Genomic DNA, 27283 nt, shown 5'->3' on the forward strand with positions numbered 1-27283 from the left:
CATTCGCCCAGCCCAAGGCAAAATGATGATTCCACATTTAATGCAAAGGCTAATGGCTTGAAAGAAGTGACATTTGATAGAAATCAACCTACTCTCAGCCCAAAAGCATTTTCTGAATGGCAGAGTACGTAAATTATTGATGAGTCACTACCCCTCAGCTACTTTTGGCCAGGAACCAAGCTGCAAGCAGTTAGGCTAATTTGCCTATAAAAGGAAGAAGAGGGCCCAGAGACAAGGACACTCAACCAATCAAACAAACAAATACACAAACTCTGCTTAAGCCAGATTTGCATACGAAGCTGTAGTCAGCCCCCAACCTCAATCCTTTTCAGGATCAGCTCTCACAAAAGCCATCTTTTGTCTAGTTTAATAGCTCTGCTGCTCACCAAGTAGTATCGATTTCTTTTGTAACTTTATTTGTCATCCATTCTCCCTTGAAACCCTCAGACCCCTGTAGTGGCAAAGAAAAGAAACAGTGAAAGGTCCAGCCTTGCCCGACAAGGTTCAATCTTGCCCAATTCCCTTTATTTTGTCTTTTACTTAATAGATCTAGTGTTGTAATGAATTCCCTAGTATGTATTCAAATCATTTTAGGTCTTTTAATGATCCAAAGTTCAGCTTACTCTCGGATCTGGTTTTAATTTAAAGGGTTTCACTATCTTAAAAGTGGATCCACTTAATGCTCTGATTAGACCTGGACCTCTGCCCTTTTACCATACAAGATATACAAAAGTCCTTGATCTCAAGGCATAGAAAAGAATCTAATGTGGACTTAACCCATCCACGACAATCCTTTGATAATGAGAAGTTAGAGTAACTTGGGGCGCAAGTAATCGACTTAAATCCACTCATTTCACATCTGCCATATTGAGATGGTAGTGGCACGTCTCAACACTTAAGTTAGTTTTCACTGCGAGCCTCACGGCCTATACTTAAGGCCCGACAAAGGCACCTTTCAAAATTAACCATGTCCTCTTCTTGCAGCCCGACAAACAAAGTAAGAACCCGACAGTCAACCAAAGTGTCAACTCTGCGAGGAGCTGTGTGCTCGAGTCAGGAACGCCCACAAGCAATATTCTTGCCCGAACAGGTCCCTTCCTATATCTTTGTCACAACCCACAACTCCACAAGCTGGAACCCATTTCATTGATGACGTTGATGTATCCCACTCCAATTGCTTTCAGTTACCATAACTTGTAGTAATGTTTCTGCAGCACCCCAAAATGGTTCTTGCTTATGCTTATTTGATAACCCGAAAGCTTTTGCTCGTATTCTCTTGTTCAAGGATCTGTATCAGGTCTTGAGATCCATATTAGTGCGATTGTCTTGTTGTTTTTTCGTTTAGGCCGGTTCGGCCTTGTTTTCGTTGCCAAACTGATTTTGGGTTAGATGCTCTAATTCTAGCATAATATCAGAGTTAACTATTCACGTGTTAGGCCAAGTGGTCACATTCGTTCCGACGTGACTCAATGTATACCGTACGCGTATTGGTTTCCGACACCAACACGTTATAGCACGTTGACATAGCCAAAATGGAGCTTATGGAGTACTTTGTTGAGCTCCGAACCTTTAAAATATACCTTTTCCGTGGAAGTTACACTTGATGATGCAGATTTTGCAGAGGTCATATGATTTGTTACCAGAAAAGCATTGTACATGTAGCATGCATCACTGTTTCATATAATGTCGTTTGCGTGAAAAATCATCATGTTAAAAGTAATTCCGGTTAAAATAGGCACAAGAAATCTGAAAATTAAAGAAGTTAATTATCGGCCTTGGCATTCCCGTTTCATGCAAATCAATTTTCATAGAGACGTTACAAGTGGACTACCAAAGAAATAAATTATGACTTCTCATCCCCCCACCCCCACCAACATACAAAATCTTCGCTGTACTTTATCATCCATTTTCACTTCTCTTCCACTTAATCGGATTCTCAAACAGCAACCTCACCTCACAATCTGCCTTTAAAATAGAGGGCACCCCCTCCCTTCAATGAGGCACCCCAAATTCCCATAACTCTAAAAAAACCACTCCATCCATGGCTTCTACCAAGCAGCTCTCAGCAACCCTTCTCATCTTCTCAATCATTTTCTACTCATCCACATTCTCCATTGCTTGCGGCACATGCAAGCCCAGCCCCAAGCCTGCTCCAACCCCAGTGGCGCCCGCACCTAAGGCGGCAACCTGCCCTAAGGACACATTGAAGCTAGGGGCTTGTGTGGACCTTCTAGGACTTGTCAACCTCAAAATTGGAACACCGCCAACGAGCGGTTGTTGCGCGTTGCTTGAAGGGTTGGCTGATTTGGAGGCTGCCATTTGCCTCTGCACTGTGACTAAGGCCAATGCCCAAGGGCTTGTCAACTTGGAAGTGCCAGTTGCTTTGAGCTTGCTTGTTAGTGCATGCCAGAAAACAGTCCCTCCTGGCTTCGAATGTGAATAAGATTTGGGGGCTAATTACAAGCTCTTTATAGTACTAATTAAGTACGAATAAACATTGTTATATGATTAAATTTGTTAGGATGTGTGGAGTATAATGTTGTTCTTGTGTGGTGGTAATGTTGCTATTGTTGGTTTTCTATGCTCTTTCTTTTCCCTTGTTTGTTCTTAGTTTTGGAACAATTGGATTAATGGCCATTTACTTAAATAAACAGGCAAGGCTGTTTGCCTTTTTAAATTATGAATTATTCTTATCTCTTTGTACAGCGGAATGCTTTTTTATTTTTCAAATTAATTAGTTTTACTTTTTACAATTTAGATTAATTAGTTCATTTGATGAATGTTGATCTAATTTTATTGTCAATTTTGGAGCATTACTTCCTGCCACGTTTATCAGAAAACTAATTTTGTTGTGGATGCCTAATTTCTCTGGGTCATTAATTCATCTTTCCATCGGTGAGTTTGGATACATACTTTTCCTCCAAAAAATCGATTAGCTTGGCTTTGGGATTTTTTATTAATTTTTTTATTTTTAAGATATGGATGCATCAAAGGCTTCTCTTTGTACTTTCTGTTTTCTTATAAGAACGAAACTAACTATTGTAATTTACACGGAGACAGACTTGAATTACAATGCACAGAGAAGAATACGTACTCTATTATGATTAACTAATTTAATTCATATATGCAAGAACTAAGAATTTGGATTTGGATCCTCTCCTGAGCTAATGGAGAGGATCCTCCTGACCAATCATCTTGAGCCGTTAGATTTTTATCCAACAATTACAAATAAGGGGGTCTCTTTAAAGTTATAATAATTATAACCGTTGGATAAAAATCCAATGGCCCACGATGATTGGTCAGGAGGATCCACTCTATTAGCTCAGGAGAGGATCCAAATCCTAAGAATTTGACCAGAAAAAGAAATCTCAACACAATATTTTATCTATACTAAAACTCGGTTTCCCCGGTACTATTTTTCATTGTTTGTGATCAGTGTTTGGTCGGAAATGCCCTCTGTTTTTTCATGGCTCAAAGCATTGATTCCTTTTTTGTGCAGTGGAAAGTCTCTTTTACCCATGTTGGCCACGCGTCTTTCATCGTTGATCTATTCGCTTCAAGAGTATTCTACTCAGCTTCCGCCTTTTTTTTCTTTGTGGTGGTTTTCTGATCTGGGCATTTCCCTTTCCTCTTCTTTTCTCCTCTCTCTCCGTCTGTGTTTGCCTTTGTTTAGATCTCTCTATCTCTTTCGTTTCGATTCCGATCCGATCGTTTGCAGATGGGTTTTGTGCTTATGTTTGTTTTTTGTGATTCTATTTGTAGGCTTGGATCCTCCTCTTCTTCTTCACCCAAACCAGCTGCCCCACCTTCGATTGTTATCGACGGAAACACCACGAATTGAGGCGCCACACCAATACTATAATATTTATAAGAAAAGAGCTCCAAACCCGCAAAGGTACTGTTTTTTTTTTTTTTGTTCTCGGCTTTTAGCTATTTGGGTACTGAAAGCTTTTCATTTTTTTAAGTGAATGTCCCGCGCATGCTTTTGCTTCAAGGAATACTTTGTAAACATTCTGATTTTTTGGTTTCATGATTTCGGCTGACTCTTTTTTTCAGGATTCGTCAGATATCAAATGGTTCGAGACGCATATGATGGTAAGATTTGCCACAAATAACTTTATGTTGTTGTGCCATTAGATACAGTTTTCATTCCCCCCTTGCAACTGTTGGATGACTTCATATGTTATCTAGGTTAAGTTGGTTGGAGTATAAAGTGTTTTCATTCCGTGGTATACATGCAGAGTTTTTGGAAGGTGATGTGTTAAAGTGTTGCTGATTGGGATAAACTCACTAAAGAGTTGACAACTAGGCAGTGATTTCAATTGAGCATCACTTATTTGCACCCCCTTTCCCTTCTTACATAATTGAAGTGCTTTTGACTCTCTGTGGTTATGAGTTACAAGTTCAAATTGTGGAATTTTTTCTTGCATTTGTGTTTTCTTTTTCAAAAATAAAGATAGAAAGGGAATGCTATGATAATTGGAGGTTTTTGTTTTGATATTCATATGTGTACTTTAGTAGGTACATAAAAAAGGAGATTCAGCGTTGAATGGTCAAAATTTGGTAATTATACTGAAATTATTCAACTATTTTATTTGTTGTAGGCGTGTGAAATTAACTAGACAAAGAATGGGAAACTTACTACTCGAGAAACCAAGTGTTAAATAGACTATGAAGTCCTAATAAAAATATAGCATTTGAACATTTTGACTCTTTGAATCCCACTTTTGAGCTTTTGGTACATAGTTTTGGAAATTTTTATTTAGCTAGAGAAAGGGGAAGAATATAGGAAGAGGAGAATTACATGCTTTAATAGAAATGCTGCATTCTTATTTGTGTAACTGGTTACAGGGTTGCAAAAACAGTTGAGTGTTGTTGTTTGTCTCTTCATGGTTTTGTCAAGCTCTAAAAAACACTGAAAAGAAATCAAACTTATGGAGGTAAAGAAAATACAATTTTGACAAAAAATGCGACTGTTTATAAACGTTGGGTTTTAGACTGTATATGCTTTGAAAAAAAAAGTTTAATCTTTTTTACAATTATGCTTTTTTCAGTTATGCATTGCTTTGAATGGAAAGAAAAATACTTTACTTTTACTGTTTTGTGTGTGTTTAATTTGTAATTTCACTTTTTGCTGCAAATTGGTATGGAAGCACTTTATATGAGCTGCAAAGTGCTCTTGGTCAAATTGAGAAAAAAAGGGGAAAGGTGAGTCGGGCTGTTAAATAGTGCAAAATTTTTAATTTACAAATGTTTGTTAGTTGTGTTAATAATTGCTTTTACATGTGTATGCTGGTATTTGTATCATTCTTTTTCCATATATATGTTGGGATGCTTCATGAGTTGATATGCTTAAAAGTTAAAACTTAATGTTCTTTGCTATACATGTGTCAATTTCAATCCGAAAAATTTGTTTCTACCCTTTTTCAATTCTATTTGAATCCATTTTTATCCACGTAACCTAATGTCTTCTGGTTAGCATTTCAGCTATGTCAATATACTTGGCTTTTTTTAGTGGTTTATGCATGGCTACAATTGGAAAAACTTTTGTTATATTTCTCTGCTTCAAAGATTTCTCTGACTTATCTTTGAAATTTTATTTGTTTGCAATTAATTGTTTTAAATATTCTTACTTTATATGAAAATATTTACATAATACACTCTATATATACTTTTTCTGGCCTAGATTAACATTTTTACTGTGTTTTTTTAGCTTTGTACACAATGAACAACATGTCATTTACAAAGGCCAAAAGGAGATCCAGTATCTTCCATATACCAAACACAGGTTAGCTTGATTTCTATTACTTTTTTTAGTTTATTTCAATAAAAATTTTATAAATTTGAATCCACTTTGATAATTTCTTGGAGATTCTTCAATGACTAATTTTCTTAATCCAGATGATACCTATCACTGCTATTTAATTGTCAAATAACATAACTATTTTAACTATAGTGAGGACTAAAACCTGTTTGTTTTGTCCCTCCACTTTTTTAATGTTTGGTTGAGAGTGTGATATTGACCTCTGTCAATTTTTTTGGTAAAAAATTACAATTCATGGAATTTCAGAAAGATCAGTCATATTCTAATGAATGAAGTTTGCATGATTGGTGTCTAGGTATGGAATAAGATGTTACAAGCTTTGTCTAACAATTACACACTAAAAAAAGAGAGAAGAAATCACAAAGTCAACATCCAAGCTACAACTTCAACAAATAGGTTTCGCAAGGATCCAATGGTATGTAAAATTTTTTAGATTTTCTTGGTTTTCTTTCGTTGGCATTTTGCGTTTAAATTCAATGTTTGCTATTGTTTCTCTTTGGGGGAGTTAACTACTACCAATATATGTACACACACACACACATACATACTATCCTATTTTCACCGGGTCTCAATACATGGCTAATTGCTTGCCTGCACACTAAGGGGTTAAGTTGGACATCCAAAAGTATGACTATAGATGTCCCCACCAGAGATATACCCTCTCCACAAGCTTTAATTAAGCCAAAGAACACCTTAGTAATGGTGGAATTGTTAAATCTATCCATAAACCATTCCCATCACTCATTAATTAGATTTAATGGTACCCCCACTCCTAACGTGTTATTTGGCTAAAGCATGTGGAGAGGGTGCATCTTTGGTGGTAGCATCTCTGTTTATACTTTTGGATGTCCATCTTAAACCACTCAGTGTATAGTCAAGTGATTAATCATGCATTTAGAATAGGTCAAAAGAATAAAGTCTCTGTATAAATTAGTAACAGTTGAAAGATGGAAGTGATGTTATTCCTCCAAATGATGAAGACTAAAATAACTTGGAAAATTACCAAACCAACTAAATCTGATCCATCTTTTTACACCCTTATATTTAATTTTTACAATGAAAATGCTAAGAAGTTAACTACTAATCAGTAATGTTAATTGTTTAGATTACTTTTCCATGCTCCTTACAATCTCACGGTAATTTTCCTTGCATGATCATTAAGTTATAAGATAGTATATTCAATTTCTAATCCCACACAATTGTACTACACATAAATACAGACTTAATACTTATTTAAAGCATATTCTCATCTTTTTAATCCACTTTGAATGTTAGTATTCAATTTGCTCCAGTTGGGCTCATCAAATTTGATTATAATGTTAACTCTCTATCATACTTATTTAAAATGAGCGTACAATTTAGGTTGCTGATAGGTTTCCTCATTTCTTCATTGGTAATCTGTATTTTTGCTTATTTTTCATTCTTGGGAGTTTTGTGAAGACTTAATGTGTTCAACTTCTTTTTTTTCAATTTCTATTCTCTGTGGTTTTCTATCATGTGATTCGAGTGTCATGTAATTACAGGTTCTAATATAATTATTCCAATGCCTTAACAACAAATTATGTCACTGTTGATATTGCAGATGATCAACTTGCACAAATTACAAGGTTTGCCACCACTTCCCTTAATCTGCATATGTAAAATGTAGGTAATTTTAACCCATGTTGTGCTAAAAAATTAACCTGTTTTGTTTCATCATTCTGTTACAGTATTATATGTCATCGCACATTTTAAAAAAACAAAATATGTCTATTGTCTGCTAAAAAAAAGGAAAAATGTGGGCAGACAGATCACTTACATAAACAAATTAGCATAGTTAATCCTAAAGCTATATAAGTGAGGTTATTGATTTGTTACCACATTTCATCGTTGATTCTTGGCTAATACATGTTTGTGAACAGTAGTTGTGTTTTGTGTCATGTGATTGAAGAGTCGTGTGATTACAAGTTTTAACTTAGTTTTTCCAATGTCTTAAGAAAAAATTATGTCACTATTGATATTCCATGTGTCCAGCTTGCACAAATTCTTTGTACATCTCATTCAAATTGGTAACAGTTGTAAATAGATTTGAACATCTACAATTTTAAACCCACAACATCGCGCGGGCACCGTTGCTAAGTCCTATATACTAAAATTCAGTTTTGGGGTACTGTTGATGACTAGTGGCCGGACGCTTTTGCCCTTGGCTTTTCCTCTGTTTCTCTTGCTGTTTCTTCGATCCATGCGTCGATCATCCCGTGCATCAGTTGTTTCTCGACTTTTCCTTCCATTTCTGCTTTTCTTTCTCACAATTCTCTGCTTCTTTCGCTCTCAAACGCCGCCTTCTCTCGCTCCACGACCTTGCGATCTCTCTCACAAACTTTCTTGCGGAAAAGACCACCCAACTAGTACAAGTTTCTTCGGTTTTTCAGTTGGATTCGGAGTAATTTTTTACCTAGAAAAACTGGGGTTTCCTGGTGGGTTTTATGACTTTCTCAATATAGGTGTTTCAATTGTTTTTTTTGTGATTTTGGATTTGCATATGGGTTTTCTGTTCAAATTCCTCTTCTGTGATTTTGTGGGTTTTGTTTGTACCGTCGGATCCTGCATGTGGGTGTTCAATTCAGCTACATATGGCTGTTTAATTTGGTTTTGTTTTCAATTTCAGGTTTTACTCTTCCGTGGTATGCATTATTCCTACCTCTCTCTCTTAATTATTTTTACGTTTAATTATTTATAGGATGTTGGAAGTTGAATTTCCATAATCATAGTGATGGTGCAACCTTAATTTGGGATGTATGTAAACTGAAAGTCTTATATATTTGGATGATTTTCTTCTTTTTCATTTCTTTGATATGCATGATCGGGGCAAAGTTGGAAGGACCTACTGACATAGATGACATCAACACCGTCCTTAAGCACCCTGGTTAGAATGGTTATTCATCGCTCCAATTGATTCTTTTTTATTCTCTCCAACCTTTTGTTAATTTTTTTTTCATTTTTTTTTCTGTGACTTACTGCAGAAATTAGAATGAGCTTTTCATATAATGTGGATGATGAGTACAACTCATCCAGAGAATGAATCCACCAAGATGCAAAAGTCGTACATTGGGTTCATATAGAAGTATGAATTTTCTTTTAGGATACAACTTTGATGCAATAATTTAGATCATAGTTTGCAAGATATCGCGTGGATTTTACCTACCTGGCAGTCAACGACTGATGTCACTTCAACTTACGGCATGTCACATCAGTATATTTTCACAAGCAAATGTTGAAACTGTACACATCACATTAGGCAAGTTTCAATCTTTTTTGCTTCCATTCCAGGGCTTTTCTAATTTAATATTTCATGCTGAAATTTGATTGAACTTTATTTGGGTGTTGATTATAGGATTTCTCAAGTTGGATTGCCACTTGGGTAATCAGGAAAAAATGGATTTGGTCTCTGGCAGTGGCGGATCCAGGAAATAATGTTTGGGGGGTCAATAAGGATAGCGCGCGCAGCGCGGAATTTTTTTTTAACATAAACGACATGCATATCGTCATTTCATCGGGTCTTGGTAGGATAGCGCGACCAGCTACTCCAAAATCCTTGTTCAAAGGTCCTGAACGTTCAAACATGGAGGAAGAGATTGCTTCAACTTGTCGGCCTTCTCGGAATCAAACACACAAAGTGTGTAAAGGTACTTGGAGCACCGAACCTTGAACTTGACAGCATCCTTGGTCCTCTTGATTTTGACATTGCGGGCATCCTTCCTTCTTGCAGTTAGAAGGAAATCCTTGTCCTCTATTTTATGAGAGTAAAATCTCACACAACGATTGTGCAAAACAATCCAACGTTACCTTTACTGTGTCCAAGAATTGCCCTGGGTGCACGTTTCGCCCTAGAGAAGTATTCGACCACAGAGTGCAAGTCATCAGCCTCTCGCCGATAGTTACCATACTGAAAGGTGCCTTCACTTTCCCTGACAACCAAAAATACCATAACTAATCAGCATCAATGTAATCTTAGATCTCAAATTGAAAAAAAATGCAAACTTTGCAAGTACAAACAGTATGATAAGGAAAGAGCCAGGCTTACAACTATGAAACTAACGAGGTGCACACAACGAAACTCTACACAGACCCTGCAACCGAAGTCTTTTTCTTCTCGCGCGCGCGCCCTTCCTTCTTCTTCAACCTGCAACCGAAGTCTTTTTCTTCTTTCCGACATTTCATCGAACACGTGGTGTGCAGCTCCAAGAGGTCGCACCAGCAACTCCAAGGGGTCGCACCAGCAGCTCCAAGGGACCTCTAAGGTTATTTCCATGGCTTCCAGGGGGTCGTGCGACCCCATTGACCCCACTGTGGCTCCGCCTCTGGTCTCTGGTCACAAGGTGACTTCACCTCTCTCTCTCTCTCTCTCCAAAACTCAGTTTTGAAGTTATCGTGCATATTTAATTTTTACGATGCAATTTATTGCAAAATAATGTCAATTTTTCCTTTTTTAGAAACAGCTCGAGCTAGGAACAAGTCTGGTGAATACCTAAGAGCAAGACTCACTATAAACTTCTTCTCTTCAGGTTACTATTACATCTTTTTCTTATAAGTCTAATAATGTTGAGAAGAATGTTTAATTTAGTTTATCTTTCATGTAATTACAAATTTGATATATCCTTTTTTTCTGCTTTTTTAATCTCATTTTTTTCTTTTGTCTCACAAGATTATTCACAGTCGTCATAGTCCAAATGAACACCTAAGAGCAAGTCTCACGATAAACTTTTTCTTACCATTACTTCTTTTTCCTACAAGTCTAATAATGTTGAGAACAATGTTTATTTAGTTTAAATCTTCTTATTTTGATAATTCACTTTTCCACTACTTTCTCAAAGTTAGAGTTGGTTTGATAGCATTTGGGCTTTAAACATTCTTATAAATGTATCTCATTCCACTCATCGAGTCATTAATCTATTAATTATTTTGTTAAGAGTTTAATACTAAAAGCTAGGAGTTACAAGTATCTTATTCTATTGATCAAGTCATTCATATACTAACTCTTATTCTCTAGAGGATTGGCATTTTAACTCTTCTCATCTTTGGTGCGATTATCCACTTACAAGAATAAACATTTTCCAATACTCGCCCTACTTCTACGAACAAATTGAAACCCACGACATTAACAAATCATTGCTGCGATTTACTTTTGAGTTTCATTCTTCACTGATTTATTTCTGAGTTTATGCCTAAGTTATAATATATTCCAAATACAGGCTGAGCAAAAGGAGGAAAGGTTTAAGGAGGTATGTGTACTTAGACTTGTAAACGGGTCGGGTTTATTGGGTTTGGGTCGGGTTGAACCCGACCCGTTAAATTAACGGGTCATCCGAACCTAACCCGTTAAGCTAACGGGTCATCCGAACCCGACCCGTTAAGCTAACGGGTCACCTGTTTCACCAGTTAACATCCGTTAACAATTATTATTATTTTTATTTTTTGCATAAAGTTTATTTTTTGTCATTAAGATTTTACTAAAATTACTAAAATATCATCAACTAACGGGTGCTAACGGATGTTAACGGATCTAACGGATTGACCCAAAGTGATCCGTTATTTAACGGGTTGTTAACGGGTTCAACCGTTAACGACCCGACCCGTTAAGCATCTACTTAAATACAAATATTAACGGGTTTGGTCGGATCGGGTTAACGGGTTGGGTTCAAAATGCCAAGCCTATGTGTACTATGTGCTTTCATCAGTACTTTCTCAGAATGCGCCTTCATTGTTGGTTTCTGTTTGGCTTTAGAGAAACTGTACGAAAACGAGTAGAATTTTTTTTAGGAATCTTTTAATAGCCATTTTGTTTTCCATGTATAATTGTGCAGTATCGAAAACCCACAAACGTGAAATGGGTTTTAAATACGAGGCCAAACAAGTTTCATCATTCACTTTTCTCTCTTTTGTGAGAGCCCTTCTCTCTGCTTGAGAGTTTTCCTCAGTGTTTGTCTGAGGGCCTTATTTCAGTGCAAATCAGGGGGCGCCGACCCTAGCTTCGGCTGGGGTTGGTTAGCCCATCTTTCCATCCTTTCATTGTCCCTTCTTCCTTCCTTCGGCAGAGTTTTCCCCCTGCTTTCTATTTCGTTCTTTTGCAGCAAAAAAAAACATTGATTTTGTTGGCACTGCTTATTTAGTGAAGCAACGGTTTCATATTGTGAACTTTATCACTTTATTCTTTATGGTTTTCAATTTCTTAAATGAAGTTTGATATGTATGGAATTTGACAATTTATACCCATAAGCTTCATTCCGCCCATGGACACCCATTTTGTTCCTTATTGTTGATAGAGTTGTAAATAAATTTGCACATGTACGTAAACAATGTTGTCTACTGTATATACATATATATAATTGTTTTAGAACTTCTACATCCGTTGTACAATTTTCAATCCCGCAGCAAAGTGCGGGCACCCTTGCTAGTCTTTCCTAAATCCCAATAAATAATTGGACGTAAAGATTGATTCCAATACATTGAAACCAATAAAAGAAAATTCAATTTAGCTATAAACGGCACTAACTTCCATGGCTGTCAAGCCACAAAAGAACCATCGACAATTTATATCTGAAAAAAGAGCAAAACATAAGAAAAGCAAATCTGTGAAGCTTTTCTTCTGTGCCTTCTTTTTTGGTAAAATTTTCTCTTTGGGATTTTAAATTACTCCCTTCAGCTTATTAAAGAATAAAAACATTCAAAATGTTAATCACATTCCACAGCCACAAATCATGTTAGATATATAATCATGCATTTTTGCATTATAAAGGAATATTAGTACATAAATGCATGAATAACATGTTTATATATCTAACACGGTTAAATCGGTGATGATTTTGGCACTCCAAAATCACATTCAATAGCCTCATGGTATCTCATGTACACGGGTGAATTTCGGATTGCCAAAATCATCCTCAGTCATAGTTCCTCTTCAAGGGGGTTTTTGGCTTTGCCAATCTAGAGAGATACTCACCCACCGAGGACTTTATCGCATCCTTATGTCTCCATCTCTCGAGTCAAGCCTTTAATTTTTTTTTTAAAAAACTTTTGGGTTTTATAAAAAACACGTAATACATGAGACCCACATGAGAAGCATTCTTGAAATGACCCTATAAATATCGTGATCCACGTTGAACGCATGATCGAACCACTTATCTATGTCTCAATAAATTTATGCACTAATCGATGTGAATAACGAGTTTGTTATCAAATTGATCAAGCAAAAGCAAAATCCACCTTTTGTGGAAATTTTGCATGAAACGGGGGGAAAAAAGGATATTGCATTTAGTGCTAAAGTTTTAGGTATGCCACTTTCATGCATCCTTTTTAGCTGATAGCACATAGAAAGAGATCTGGTACTAGAAACTCAACCTGCAAAAGTGATCAAATTTCACCCTAAACCCTGCTTTTGATTCAGCAATGGCCAAAATGGCAATGCCAAGTGGTGGGTCCAAATTGTGTGCTGGTGCTGATGCACTGAAATTTGATTGGTTGATCATCAGAAAATGCTGACCATCTTGTTCTATAAATAACATCTCAATTCATCAAATCTCCTACACGCCTCATCAGTTTCTTTCCCTTACAAAAAAATCAGTACACATAGAGATGATCCTCCTTGTGATTTTCCACGGCTTTCTTGAACTGTGCAGTGTGCAGAAGAGTTAAACTGGCAGAAATTTTTCATGCAGTTACATAAACAGTTCAAGAAAGCTGTGAAAAACCACAGGCAGGATTTGAATTGTTCATAAAAAAGATTCTGATCGTCTCCTTCAAACTTCTACGCCCTCCAATGGCTACTGGTTTTCTTCAGCAGTCTTTCTGCAGTAATATCCTCACTGCAGCTCTATACACATATGCTTTGTGTTTATTATGTGTTTTAGCCTATTGTTCTTTATCTTTGTAGGGTTGTGATTTTCGCATTTTTCTATGTTTTTATAGTGTTTGGATTGAATAAGTCCACGGAGAATGGACGCGTGCAGAAGGAGAAAACGTGAATGTGAAAATTAATGACCACCTTTTTCTTCTTTTCATGCAGGTGGGCTAAATTGCAAGGTCTTCAGAAGTTGGCCGCATAGTTATATAAGTGATCAGGCTTTCTGTACAAAGTTTATGTATTTTTTTCTTCTTAAGGTTGGTAAATTTCACGAAGATGCATGACTAAAGGCTTGCAATTCTTGTATTATTCCTACTGATTAAATCACAACTCGATGCAGTCTGCACAATTATTCACAAGAAGTCTTGAATTCGACTGGCACCCGAATTAAACTGGGTATATTAATTACTGGAATAGAGGTCGCACTTGGTGCGATGGCAAGTGCCTTCGCCCATGAACGGTAGGTCTCGGGTTCGAGACTTGGGAGCAGCCTCTCCATAAATAGGGGTAAGGCTAGCCGACATTCACCTCTCCCAGACCCTGCGTAAAGCGGGAGCCTTGTGCACTGGGTACGACCTTTATATTAATTACTGGAATAGGCGGTTGGGTCATGAGCAAAGTTCTTTTCCCTATCTGCAGATTAATCAGTAACTTTTTCTAAACAATATTAGGATGTAGCGGTTGAAATTCATGACCATAAGTAACCGTACTGCAAAAGAAAAAATACGTGGAAAGAAAAAAGAAAAATTAAGGAAAAATGGCTTGAAAACTTTGAGATTTAACGATAAGGACAAAATAAAGAGTAAAGTGAATAAGTACTAGGATTGATTTTTTAGTGTAAAAATATGGTTTTTCGTTAAAGTGAACAGTACCGGGAGCTCTTCGTTAAAATTCCTAAAGAAAAATTTACCTTTTTACATGTTTATTGGTAGTAACTTATTACTTTTGTTTTCTTTTCGGAGCGTGAGTTCATGCTCTTCACGCACTATTGCATGTCATGTACGCTTTGTAAGTGCGAAAGTTAAAGTACAGAAGTGGAGATGACATTTTCCTTTTTATCCAGATAATTACTTACGTGAATAACACTTTATTTTCAAACTATCCTAAACCTTAACGTCCGAGAGTGAAGTTTGCAAGTCGTAACTTGATTATAGATTCATATGGCCACAGTGAAGTGTTATTCACACTCCTCCCAAAAGCACATTTGTTTCAGAGTGCAAGGAATGCGTGTGAGTTAGGTTGTAGACAACTGAACACACCACAGAAGGGTGTGAAGTCCTTTTTCTGAAGCTCATGAGACATGGGGTCTTTTCTTGCCTCCTCTCTCTTTTTCAGAGATTAGTGATGAGTCCATCATGACTCAGAGGCACCTCACATTGCTTTTGATTAACATGAACATGAAAAAGTTTGCATGATCAGTGCTTCTTGTGACACTTAACCAATCTCCACTTAGTTGAAAAATGTCTCATATTCGACAATTACTATTGCTTAATAATGAGTATGAAATGACATGTCCATCTAGTGACATCAATCTCTACTTGTTTGACCAATGTCGCAGATTCGACTCACATGATAATGAAAACGATGTGAAAAATTCAAACTTTCCATCAAAACCACTCAAATTCATCCACCCAAAAAAGCCAAGCCTCTGAGATTGTTTTTTGGATCTTTGGTTTATAAATCTCATTTAAGGAAAGAAAGGTGAGTCACATAATAATGAAAGGGCGGTCACTTTTTGCCATATATAGTTAACAAGAAAAGAGGAAAGTATATACAATCTTTTGGGATTTTGATTTGTCTCTTTGACAAAGTTATTTTAATTTGCATTATTGTTGTACTTTTCAATTTTGTTATTTATGAAAAATGGAAAATTTCATTAGGGCATTAATATTAATAATCTCACAATTATTTGCATAAACAAATGTCCAAACCAAAACAACTCTTACCTTTCCTTGCTAGCATGACAAACAAGCGATAGGTTCAATGATTTAGAGCGCCCACTTAATTATTTAGAAAACTTAGTAGCTCACAACAAACTTAATGAGAATTGGAAATGCAACAATCATAATGAGTGGTTTCACTTTTTCATCGTTTAGCTCTTATTGTAGATTGGATAAGAAGAGACAAGTTTTCTTCATGTACCTTCTAATCTTCTAAAAATAAAAATAAATAAAAAAAACAATAAAAAACAAAAAATAAAAATAAAAATAAAAATTCATTCATCTTTACCTTCACACATACTTTGAGGACATGTGGCTACACTAGGATTTTTATTGTCAAAAGGTAAACTTTATTAAATTCTAATAGAAACGGTTACAACTTTTGTAAGAATATTAAATAAAAATTCAGGACTATAAACATTCCATAAGAAAAAGCCACCACGCGAGATAACATATGAAGTCACGACATGGGCACCGAGATTACCACGCCGCTGAACAAACGTGAACTTCACTTCCCTAATCTGAAATGCCAAGGCTTTAATATCAAATAGCAAACACTCCAAACTTACATCAATAGAGCATTCTCCATTCAACATTTGGATAATAGAAAGGGCATCAGACTCTACTTCCACCTTGTCGCTACCCAGGTCCTTACACTTCACCAACGCCCCACGAATAGCCCCCGCCTCCGCCATTCCAGCTCCGTGAAACACTTCTCCCCCCATCCCACAGCCATCTTTAATAATCCTGCAACGTCACGCATTACCCATCCATACCCACCCAACATAGATTTCTCACTCCACGACCCATCACAATTCACTTTTAAAGTTCCAAAACATGGACGTCTCCAGCGCACCGGTTTCCCAGCAAATACTGCAGTCGCAGGTCTCCCGCATTGCGCCTTCTTCTCCAGTTTTTCGGGTTAAGCTTCCCTAAACTCTTGAACGTGTCGTCGCAATAAATTAATAGATTCCATCGGAGATTTCATTAACCCTTGGAAAATCAATTCATTTCGACATTTCCATATCCTGCCCAAATACTACTTCCTGAAGAAGTTCCGCTCCCTCGAACGCATTCACATCTAGTTGTAAGGGGCTGCAATACCAAAATACCCGACTAAACTCACACCCAAAAACCAGATGCTTCTCAATTTATCCTCCTCCTTGCTAAGTCCATCCGTACCGCCTGCGAATTGTTACAACACCTCTAGATAAAAAACTTCAGTTTATATGGCACCTTTAACCTCCACCCCTCCTGCCATACATGGTCAGCCCCCATATTGCCACTGTTCATTCCTGTGCCCTTCCGTCCCAATTCCCCATTTGCTTGAAGCTCCATCGCCACCCCATACCCACTTAACCGTATAATCACCATTTCTAGAATAGTGCCAAATAATCCTATCCTGGCATCCGTACGTATAGACTAATTGGCAACCACCAGATGAGTTTCGCTTCCTCAAGTAGTTTCGCACCAAATTCCTCTTCCAAGAGCCCATAGAGTGATGGAAGGTGCGTAGTTTTGGGACCCAAGGCTCGTTTCTAATCCTAATGTTTCGTCCATCTCCGACCCTCCATCTCAATCCACTCTCAAGAACTTTCCGTCCCTGGAGTATACCTTTCCAACCCCACAATGATCGCCATCCTTTTTTTTGCCTCCAGAAAGGAGCGCTCCGGATAGTATTTTTCCTTGAGAACTCTAGCCAGTAGGGAGTCCGAGTTCCTCATCACCCTTCATCCAATTTTAGCTAAGAATGCCAGATTGAAACATATAATATCCCGAAACCCCGAGCCATTCACTTTTGCATCCTTTTCATTTTCTACCATGAAATCCAATGCATGCCTTGATTGCCCTTGTTCCGCCGCCACCAGTAGCTTGCAACCACACTCTCTAGTTCTTTGCACAACCTCACCCGTAATTTAAAACAAGACATTGCATAGTTAGGTAGAGCCATAGCCACTGCCTTAATTCAAACCTCCTTTCCCGCCAAAGAAAGAAATTGTTCAGCCCATCCATTGATTCGCCCATTTAAAACCTCGCGCACCTCCTAAAAAACTGCAGTTTTAGAATGACCAAAATCAACTGTTAAGCCCAAGCATTTACCGAAGTCATCACTGCCTCTAATATTAGTACATCCCATAATCTTCTTTTTCCTCTTCTTGGGGTAATGAGCACTGAAAAATAGTGAATTTTTCTCTCTATTGAGGATTTGCCGGGAACCTTCAGCGTAACATTGTAGCACACTCGTAACCTCCCTAGCTTCATCTTCCGTAGCCTTACAAAAGATTACAACGTCATCCGCAAAAAAAAAAAAAGGAGAGATAAGCAGCTCCCCTCAGACAAGCTAATGCCTTGAAGGGCACCCACCTCCTCCCTCCTCCGTAATAAAGCCAAAAGGCTCTCCGCACAAATCAGAAATAAAAATGGTGACATAGGATCTCCTTGTTGCAGCTTCCGTTGTGGTTGTATAAATCCAGTAGACGACCCATTAATCAAGATACTGTACGAAACCGTAGAAATACATTCCTCAATTCGTCAACATAGAAACTCCGAGAATCCAAATGCTCACATCATGGCTAAGAGGAAGGGCCATTCAACACAGTCATACGCCTTAGCCATGTCCAATTTCATCGCCATGTAGGACTAATCGCTATCTTCTTGCTGCTTAAGCGAATGTAAAATCTCATGCACCACTAGTATATTACCCTGAATTTGTCTTCCCGCAACGAAAGCCGATTGATTCACACTAGTAATGTGGGCCATAACCTTCTTCAATCGATTGTTATTAGCTTCGCAATCACTTTGTAGATTACATTACATAAGAATATAGGTCGCAACTGAGTCATCTTTCTAGGACTAACCACCTTTGGAATAAGTACAAGATGAGTGTGGTTCACTTTCTTCAGTAATTTGCCCAAATATCAGAAAGATTTAACCATATCAACAATATCATTACCCACAACATCCCAATGTTCCTGGAAAAAACTTCCCGAAAAACCTTCCAAACTCCGCTGCTTAGAGCCGGAATTTGAAACATGTTTTCCAAATCTCCTCAACGGAAAGTCGGTTTTGTTGGAGTTGGTATGAAATCAGGTTTGTATTCCTAACTAAGATAGGAATTCGAGTTATAATGTGTGTAGGAGGCTTGGACGCAAGCTTAAAATTGTTTTTGGATTTTGACTTAGTTTAGGATTAGGTTTGTGGCTAGGTTATCTAGTATATATATAGGTAAGCCTTAGCGTTAGTGTGTGTGAATTTTGAGAGACTTGTACGGCAGAAGAACTATTGAGAGAGAGTTTGTGAGTTCTTTTGCAATTCTTTATTGATTAATAAAGCAAGCTTCCGTTGTTCATATCTGTGTGATTGTTCTTGGTTTAATCATCTTGGCTGTGTTCTAACAAGTGGTATCAAGAGAAAGGTTTGGTGATTAAGCCAAAACAATGACAAAGCTTGAAGACTTCAGCAAGAGTGGAGATGATGGGGGCACTGAGGTAACCAAAACCTCAGTGAAAAGTGCTAGGTTCGAGATTGAGAAGTTCATTGGGACCAATAACTTCGTTATGTGGTAGTGGGAAGTTAATGATGTGCTAATACAACAATGACTACTTGTTGTGCTTGGAGATATGCCTATGTCGATGAAGAAGGAGGAATGGTAGCGGCTGAATTATAAAACATCATGATGGTGTAATTCGAGAGCTACACCATATACTTTAGGCATATCTTCAAATACTTGTTGTTTTTGGATTTTGACTTAGTTAAGGATTTTGACTTTTGTTTTTCAAAAGTCTCACTGGAATTGTGTATATGGGTGATGATAATCCATGTTCAACGCAAGGAATTGGCAACGTTATGATAAAGCATCATGATGGTGTAATTCGAGAGCTACAAGGAGTAAGGTATGTCCTAAGCCTCAAGAAGAATTTAATTTCTTTAGGCACCCTTGAATCTCTAGGTTGCAAATTTTATTCTGAGAATAATATACTTAAGGTAGCTAGAGAGGCATTAATGATGATGAAGGCTCCTAGAAAAGGTTTGCTCTATTTGTTGGAGGGCAATACCTTGGAAAAATAGGTGGCTATGGTGGCAGATGGTGATCAAGCTAATTCATCTTCTCTATGGCATATGAGATTGGGGCATGTGGGAAACAAAGCGCTGCAAGGGTTGATTAAACAAGGGGTTCTAAAGGGAGCCAAAAGTGGGAAAATAGATATTTGTGAACACTGCGTTCTAGGCAACAAACAAAGGTAAAATTTGGCACTGCAATACATCAAACCGAGGGGATATTGGATTATGTACACTCGGATGTCTAGGGACCTGCAAAGAATGAATCTCTAGGAAGGAGAGATGGTTTGTGTCATTCATTGATGATTATTCACGTAGATCATGGATTTATATGATGAAGCACAAACATGAGGTGTTGAATATTTTCTTGGAATGGAAAAATATGGTTGAAAAGAAGACTAGCAAGAAGTTGAAAGTCCTAAGAAGTGATAATGGCGGGAAATATACTTCTGATGCTTTCTTTGAGATATGCAAAAAGAAAGGTATTACTCTTCACTTTAGTGTTAAAGAAACCCCACAACAAAATGGTATTGCAAAATGGTTAAATCGAACATTGTTGGAAAAGGTGACATGTATGCTTTCACAAGCAAAATTGCATAAAATATTTTGGGCGGAGGCATTGAATTATGTATGCCATATTTTGAATCGTCTACCTTCTGCAACTCTAAGTGGTAAGACTCCAATGGAATTATGGTCAGGAAAAATAGCTCAAGATTATGAAAGATTAAGGTTTTTGGGTGCGATGCTTACTACCATGTGAAAGAAAACAAACTGGATCCAAGAGCAAGGAAAGCTATCTTTTTGGGTCAATAATGGTGTCAAGGGATTCAAGTTGTGGAGCACAGAACTTAAGAAGGTAGTAGTGAGTAGATACGTGACATTCAATGAATCTCATATGAAACTTAGAGAAGATAGGAATGATGTCCATGAGGTGGAGCTATCAACAAATAATTTTGAAATTTCAAGCACCAAGAATGATGTTCACAGTGAAGAACAAGATTTTGCTGACCAAGAAGAAAGACAAGATAAAGAAGCTGTGAATGATGATGTTCAAACACAAGATGAGTGCATTGCCAAGATGAAAGGAAAAAGAGTGAGTGTTCTTCCTGCCAGATTCAAAGATTGCATTACATGTATGGCATACACGTTACCAGTGATCAAAGTTGATATTCCTACAAGTTTTACTAAAGCAGCAAGTAGTGGAGAAGCCAAGTAATGGCATGAAGCTATGGATGACGAGATGTTGTCACTCAAGAAGAATAAAACCTGGATATTAGTGGAGTTGCCTAAGGGAAGAAAGGCTATTGGATGCAAATGGATGATGCAAGTCCAGTGAGGTTCAAAGCCAGACTAGTGGCCAAAGGATATGCTCAGAAAGAAGGAATATATTATAACGAAATCTTTTCTCAGTAGTGAAACACTCATTTGTTCGAATTTTACTCGCGCTAGTGGCACAGTTTGATATGGAGTTAGTTTAGTCGGACGTAAAAACTACATTCCTACATGAAAATTTGTCTAAAGAGATTTACATAAGGCAACTTGAAGGGTATGAAGAAAAAGAAAAAAAGGGTTTTGTCTGCTAGCTCAACAAGTCACTATATGTTTAAAACAATCACCTAGGGAATGATATTTAAGGTTTGATAAGTTTATGAAGGATCAAGACTAACCATTGTGTGTACCACAAGAAATTAAGTGGAGGTACATATGTCTACTTATTAATTTATGTAGATGATATGCTTATTGCCTTTAGTGACATCACCGAAATTACAAAGCTTAAAGCTCATATGCAGAAAGAGTTTGAGATGAAAGATCTTGGTGAAGCAAGGAAGATTTTGGGGATGAAGATCACAAGAAACAGGAATGAGGGACGAGTGCATTTATCGCAGAAACAATACTTGGAAAAACTGATGCATTAGTTTGGCATTAATGGGGAAACCAAACCTGTAAGTACACCTCTTACTCCTCATTTTAAATTGAGCACTCAACTATGCCCTAAAAATGATGAAGAAAAAGCCAAGATGAAAGATGTTCCTTACTCTAGTTTGGTTGGAGGGTTAATGTATGCTATGGTATGCACTCGCCCCGATATTGCTTATGCAGTTGGAATTGTTAGTAAGTTTATGCATAATCCTGGAAAAATGCATTAAGATGCTACTAAATGGATACTGAGATATCCTCATGGAACAAGAAATACATGGATTTTTTTTAAAAGGAATGATGGAGAAATTGATAAGTTCTCATTTAGTTATGTGGACTCTAATTTTGCTAGTGATTTAGACAATAGAAGGTCTACAACAAGGTATGTATTTACTATGGCAAAAGGTCCTATATGTTGGAGATCAATATTACAACCAACCGTTGCTTTATCAACCACATAAGTTGAATATATGGCAATCGCTAAGGCTATTAAGGAAGCTATTTGGACACTTGGATTGATAGAAGATTTTGGTGTAAATCAACACAAGTTGGATGTGTATTGTGATAGTCAAAGTGTCATTTACTTGGCGAAGTATCAGGTACATCATGCAAGGACCAAGCATATAGATGTGAGATATCATTTTGTTTAAGAGGTTATAACTGAAGGTGAAATTCTAGTTAAGAAGATTGCTACGGCTGACAATCCTACTGATTTGTTAACAAAGATAGTTGGTGTATCAAAGTTCAAGCATTGCTTGGATTTGGTGCACGTTATACAAGTTTGAAAACTTGACAATGGTGGAGCAATGGAAGCAAATGAAGGTCTCTGATGTGGATTTCTTACCAAGGTGGAGATTGTTGGAGTTGGTATGAAATCAGGTTTGTATTCCTAACTAAGATAGAAATCCGAGTTGTAATGTGTGTAGGAGGCTTGGACGCAAGATTCAAATTTTTTTTTGGATTCTGAATTAGTTTAGGATTAGGTTTGTGGCTAGGTTATCTAGTATATATATAGGTAAGCCTTAATGTTAGTGTGTGAATCTTGGAGAGACTTGTAAGGTAGAAGAACAATTGAGAGAGAGTTTGTGAGTTCTTTTGTAATTCTTTATTGATTAATAAAGCAAGCTTCCATTGTTCATATCTGTGTGATTGTTCTTGGTTTAATCATCTTGGTTGTGTTCTAATGGTTTTGTCATCTTCCCATTGTCCTATTTTGTAACCATACCATCCACGCAACCTGTAATCTCCGAAATACGTTGAGGAGAACTAGAAAGAAATAACTCCTCAAATTATTGTACAACAATCCTATCCACTTGTTCCACTTCTTCATGCCACACTCCCTGGTTGTCCTCCAAACCCAGAATTTTATTACATAGCCTCCGATTTGCGGTTTGGGCATGAAAATATTTCATGTTTTTGTTACCCTCTTGTATCCATTGAGTTCTAGATTTCAATCTCCAATATGCCTCCTCTCTAACAGCCATTTTTAGTTCTCTTTCATTTTGTCTAACCCCTTCACTGGCAAATATAGGTGATTTTTAGGCTGCACATATATCATTTTTAAGGGCTTAAATTTTCCTCTTAGAATTCTGGCCATGATCCTGCCCCCACTGCTTCAAACCTTTCCACACCCATTTTAGCTTTTCCACTACCTGGAATGCACGAGATCCAACAAAACCCCTTCTCCAATTTGACTCCAAAATTCTCCGACACTTCTCCTTTCCCCATCTCGGATCACACATAAAGTGCCTATTCAGTTGTGGTGTTGGAGCATCCGTATTCAAATTAAGCATAGCGTGATTCAATCCCTCCAAAACCTCATGCATAACCTTTAATTTCCGGATACACCTTAATCCACCTCTTCGTTGCAAGACCTTTATCTAGTCGTTGTTGTATTGGTCATTCATCCCGTCGATTCCTCCATGTGTACAGGTAACCTACATAACCTAAATCAAGCAGGCCACAATTCATTATAAATTCATTGAAATCCCTCGTGCTCACAATCGATCGGTAATCCCCATATTCATTTTCCGAGTCATGTACAATATCATTAAAATCTCCAATAACAAAACTTTTATCCCCCGCCGCCTCAATACGATTCAATAAAATCCTCCATTGTTCCTTTCATTTCTTATCGTCCGTGCTAGCATACACTAGGGGTGGGCACTTGGAACCGAAAACCGAAACCGAAACACGAATCGAATCAAACCGCACCAAACGGTTTGGTTTTGCGGTTTTGAAACGGTTTCGGTTTCAAAACTGAACTGCGGCACACAAAACGGTTTGGTTTCGGTTTTGGGTTTTCAAAACCGCACCGAAGCCAAAACCGCACCATATAATAAATAAATGTTATATAACTTATATTTTAAACTTTTCAACTAGGGTATAACTTATAGGTTTGTATTATGGCAAACTTAACCTTTTAATTGGGGTTGTAAAGTATTGTGATTGGTGATCAAGTTCAATTTTAGTAGATGTGATGCATAAGGATTTAAAGTTTAAATCCTTTGATGCATTGGATGTTGTCTCAATTTTAGTAGTTGTCATTTGTTGCAGTTTTGGTATAAGTTTGGTACAAGTTAGCTGCACTTTTGGTGCAGATTTTTGGTTCTGTTTTGTGCAGTTTTTTGGTGCAGTTTTGGGGCTGTTTTGGTGTAGTTTTTGGTGCTGTTTTTTTATGCAGTTTTGCTGCATTATTTTTGGGTGCAATTTTGTGCAGTTTTGGTGCAGTTTTGTGCAGTTTTTGCTGCTGTTTTTTATGCAGTTTTGCTGCAATTTTACTGCATATTCATTAATTAATATACAAGGAAAATAAGACCATCTTATGCATAAATAGGTGTATATTTTAAATTGTACATTTTTTTTCTCAAAAACCAAACCAAAACCGTTTGAAACCGCACCGCACCGAACCGAACGGTTTGGTTTCATTTCGGTTTTGGCTTCAAAACCGCACCTCAAAATGTTTCGGTTTCGGTTGTGGTTTCATTCGAAACTGCACCGCGCCCACCCCTAGCATACACAATAAACAATCTCTAATTAGTATCCACATTATTGTCTCATACACCAATTTCAATAAAAAAAACTTCGCATATTTGACTAGCATCACAAGATTATAATCCCTTCAGAAAATACAAATCCCACCACCAATACCCCTAGGTTCCACCACGTGCCTAAAATCCATCCCGAGTCGTCTCTTTAAATAGGCATAGATATTACTCCAATTTTTCGTTTCTAGAAGAATCACTATGTGTGGGGTGTGAAGCCTATTTTCCTCCAACAAATCGTCAACTATCAGGTTATCCCCGATCCCTTGACAGTTCCAGTATATTAGCTTCATGGTGCCCTGAGAGGCCCCTCAAGGCTAGTCTCATTTGTCTATGAAAATACTGGTATTTTCTGCAAACGAGTACATCTAACATCCACAAGCACCTCCCATGGCTTAATCTCTACCTCCTGAATCGATCTTTTTTTCCCTTTATGCTCCCTAGTCAACGCCTCAATAATCGAATCCATATCAAACGGATCATCATCCATAATGACGATCAATTCCGTTCCACTACCCCATCCACCAGAGAAACCAAATGCCATTTTTCTAACCCTAAATTAACATGTTCCTTTTCATTGGCTTGAACCGCCACATTCAGAGAAGTTCTCACTCTATTAGTTGCTTCATCCATTTCATAGGTTTTTAGCACTACATTTTCCACCTCCAACTCAACCACTCCGTCCGGCCCAATTAAACCTGCATCAAAAGCCTTATCCTTTACTCTATAAGCCTTCTCCTCCTCATTCCTTTGCCTCTAGATTCTATTTGTAAGGCTACGATTGTGGTCGGTAGTACCCTGTAATATCATTCAAGGCTTACTAGGTGACACGGCAGTATCTTCTAATTCTTTGTCATACATCTTCTTATTCCCCTTCCCATTGCCCTGCTCATCTATTCTCTCGTTCATCAAGTGCTTCCTCCAACTAGAACTCGATGACTTTCCCTCTTCTTTAGACTACTTTCTCCCTCTGGACCATTCACTCCTCGACTTTCTCGAACTTAAACGCCCCCACACGAACCACCCGAGCCTAACTTCCAAAATCCAAGATCAAGTAAGTTTCCTCTAAGATCAACCTTAGCAACCAAACCCTTGAAAGGATAAAACTCCTCTGGCTCTTCCCCCATCTCCACCTTAAGTTCCTTGCCCTGGTGACATGTCCCAATTCTCCACATATTAAACAATATTTAGGTAACAATTCATATTTCAAATCTACCCATAATGTGCCTTCATCAAGAAAACTCACAACAGTTCCCGCATCAGTGGTTCTAAAGAGGATTTTCACCCTCAGAATATGCCCAATACAATCCTTACTGACTGTAGTATCCACCTTCATAACCGTCCCATTAACCCCCTAATAAATTGTGATATCGTTGCTATCATGCTCAATGGAGAAACATTATGAATATGTACCTAGAACACTCTAAGTGAAAGAGAATCCCATCGGCTGTTCCCTCGCATTGTATTGTCTACAACCAATACCTAATCGTCTTTAAATAACCATGGTTGATCTACATCCAAGACACGTTGCATATCTCTTTGTCTTACAAACCTCACTAGGAAACGTCGATCCCTCATTTCCCTAATAGATACCTCTTCCCTTCCTCTCTAGAGAGACGTGAAACAGTTAATAAAGACCTCACCGTTAACCTCTTTGTGAACACTTCCGTGACTAAACTGAATTGGAAGCTCAACAGCAGTCTTTCCACAACCTCTCTCTCTCATTCTCCGAGAATTTCAAATTATCCTTAAACCTCGATCCTAAATCATTCAAGTCTAGACCTTTCTCCCCTGCCATAACAACTCCACTACCACACTACTAATTATGTGCACTTCAAGTCAAGCAAAACCCTAATCACGTGCCACGTGAAAAGCCCCAAGTTCATTCCAAAACCACAAAGCCACCCCAAACCAATCACCCACTCGAACAACGGTACATACCGAAGAGCAAAATATTGAATCAGTAGTTAAGGGTGGCTTCAAAAAATCAAAAACCGAAAGAAAAAAAACAGACCGAACACCAAACCGAAATCAAAAAAATGAAAACTGAAAAAAAATCGAATCGAAAAAGAAAAAACCAAACCAAATCTTATTGGTTTAATTTCAGTTTTGGAGGTTCGGAAACCAAGCCAAACCGAATCGAACCAAATCCCTTTACACTTTACGAATGTATGCCCATGATGTTTCTTTTGTGAAACTTTGTTGCCAATTTTGAAACTAACCTAGGGCTTTTTCAAGGAGCATACTTGGTTCAATTAGGGAATATATTTCATTGGTTATAGAGGAGAGTTTTGGAAGGTTTTGGACCTTGGAAGAGCTTCTCTATTTGTTTTTTTTTTTTTTTTTTTTGAATTGATACGCTGATCATTTTTCTTTGCAATTGAGGTTGTTGATAGAATATGATTGGTTTATATGACCTTGGAAGAGCTTCCCACTTTCCACTTTCCCCATTTTCTTATTATTAGTATACCAATGCAAGCCTCTTTTCTAAATTTCATATTAAAAAAAGATCAAGTTTTATAAAATAAAAAAACCAAAATCGTATTGAAACCGAACCGAACAAAACCAAACCAAAAAAAAGCCAAAAGAAAATTGAACCAAACCAAACCGAAACTTCGGT

At 37.5% G+C, this 27283-nt stretch overlaps 1 protein-coding gene and 2 long non-coding RNA genes across 3 annotated transcripts; all 3 read left to right on the top strand.

The window, feature by feature from the left end:
- The first annotated feature begins 2041 nt into the window (after nt 1–2041).
- On the top strand, nt 2042–6177 carry LOC103456214 (uncharacterized). Its single transcript, XM_070826300.1, has 7 exons — nt 2042–2395; nt 3562–3651; nt 3763–3895; nt 4057–4095; nt 5154–5208; nt 5714–5788; nt 6071–6177. Exons 1-7 carry the CDS (start codon nt 2042–2044, stop codon nt 6117–6119), a joined length of 795 nt encoding a protein of 264 aa, XP_070682401.1. The 3' UTR covers nt 6120–6177.
- A 2420-nt stretch (nt 6178–8597) lies between these two features.
- Nucleotides 8598–10507, top strand: LOC139187742 (uncharacterized). Its single transcript, XR_011583775.1, has 6 exons — nt 8598–8738; nt 8827–9101; nt 9198–9489; nt 9573–9756; nt 9931–10182; nt 10297–10507. It is a non-coding gene; the product is annotated as an uncharacterized lncRNA (long non-coding RNA).
- A 2880-nt stretch (nt 10508–13387) lies between these two features.
- On the top strand, nt 13388–14065 carry LOC139198351 (uncharacterized). Its single transcript, XR_011583776.1, has 2 exons — nt 13388–13653; nt 13866–14065. It is a non-coding gene; the product is annotated as an uncharacterized lncRNA (long non-coding RNA).
- Nucleotides 14066–27283: the final 13218 nt, after the last annotated feature.

Source organism: Malus domestica, chromosome 08 (genome assembly GCF_042453785.1).
Source record: "Malus domestica chromosome 08, GDT2T_hap1".
NCBI classification, from domain to species: Eukaryota; Viridiplantae; Streptophyta; class Magnoliopsida; order Rosales; family Rosaceae; genus Malus; species Malus domestica.

Excerpts from the sequence above, each read along its gene's own strand:
- LOC103456214 (XM_070826300.1), top strand. The coding sequence starts at position 2,042 with ATGGCTTCTACCAAGCAGCTCTCAGCAACCCTTCTCATCTTCTCAATC. Across the intron at positions 5,209-5,713 it reads TTGAGAAAAAAAGGGGAAAG|CTTTGTACACAATGAACAAC; the intron begins GTGAGTCGGGCT and ends GTGTTTTTTTAG. Across the intron at positions 5,789-6,070 it reads CTTCCATATACCAAACACAG|AAAGATCAGTCATATTCTAA; the intron begins GTTAGCTTGATT and ends ATGGAATTTCAG.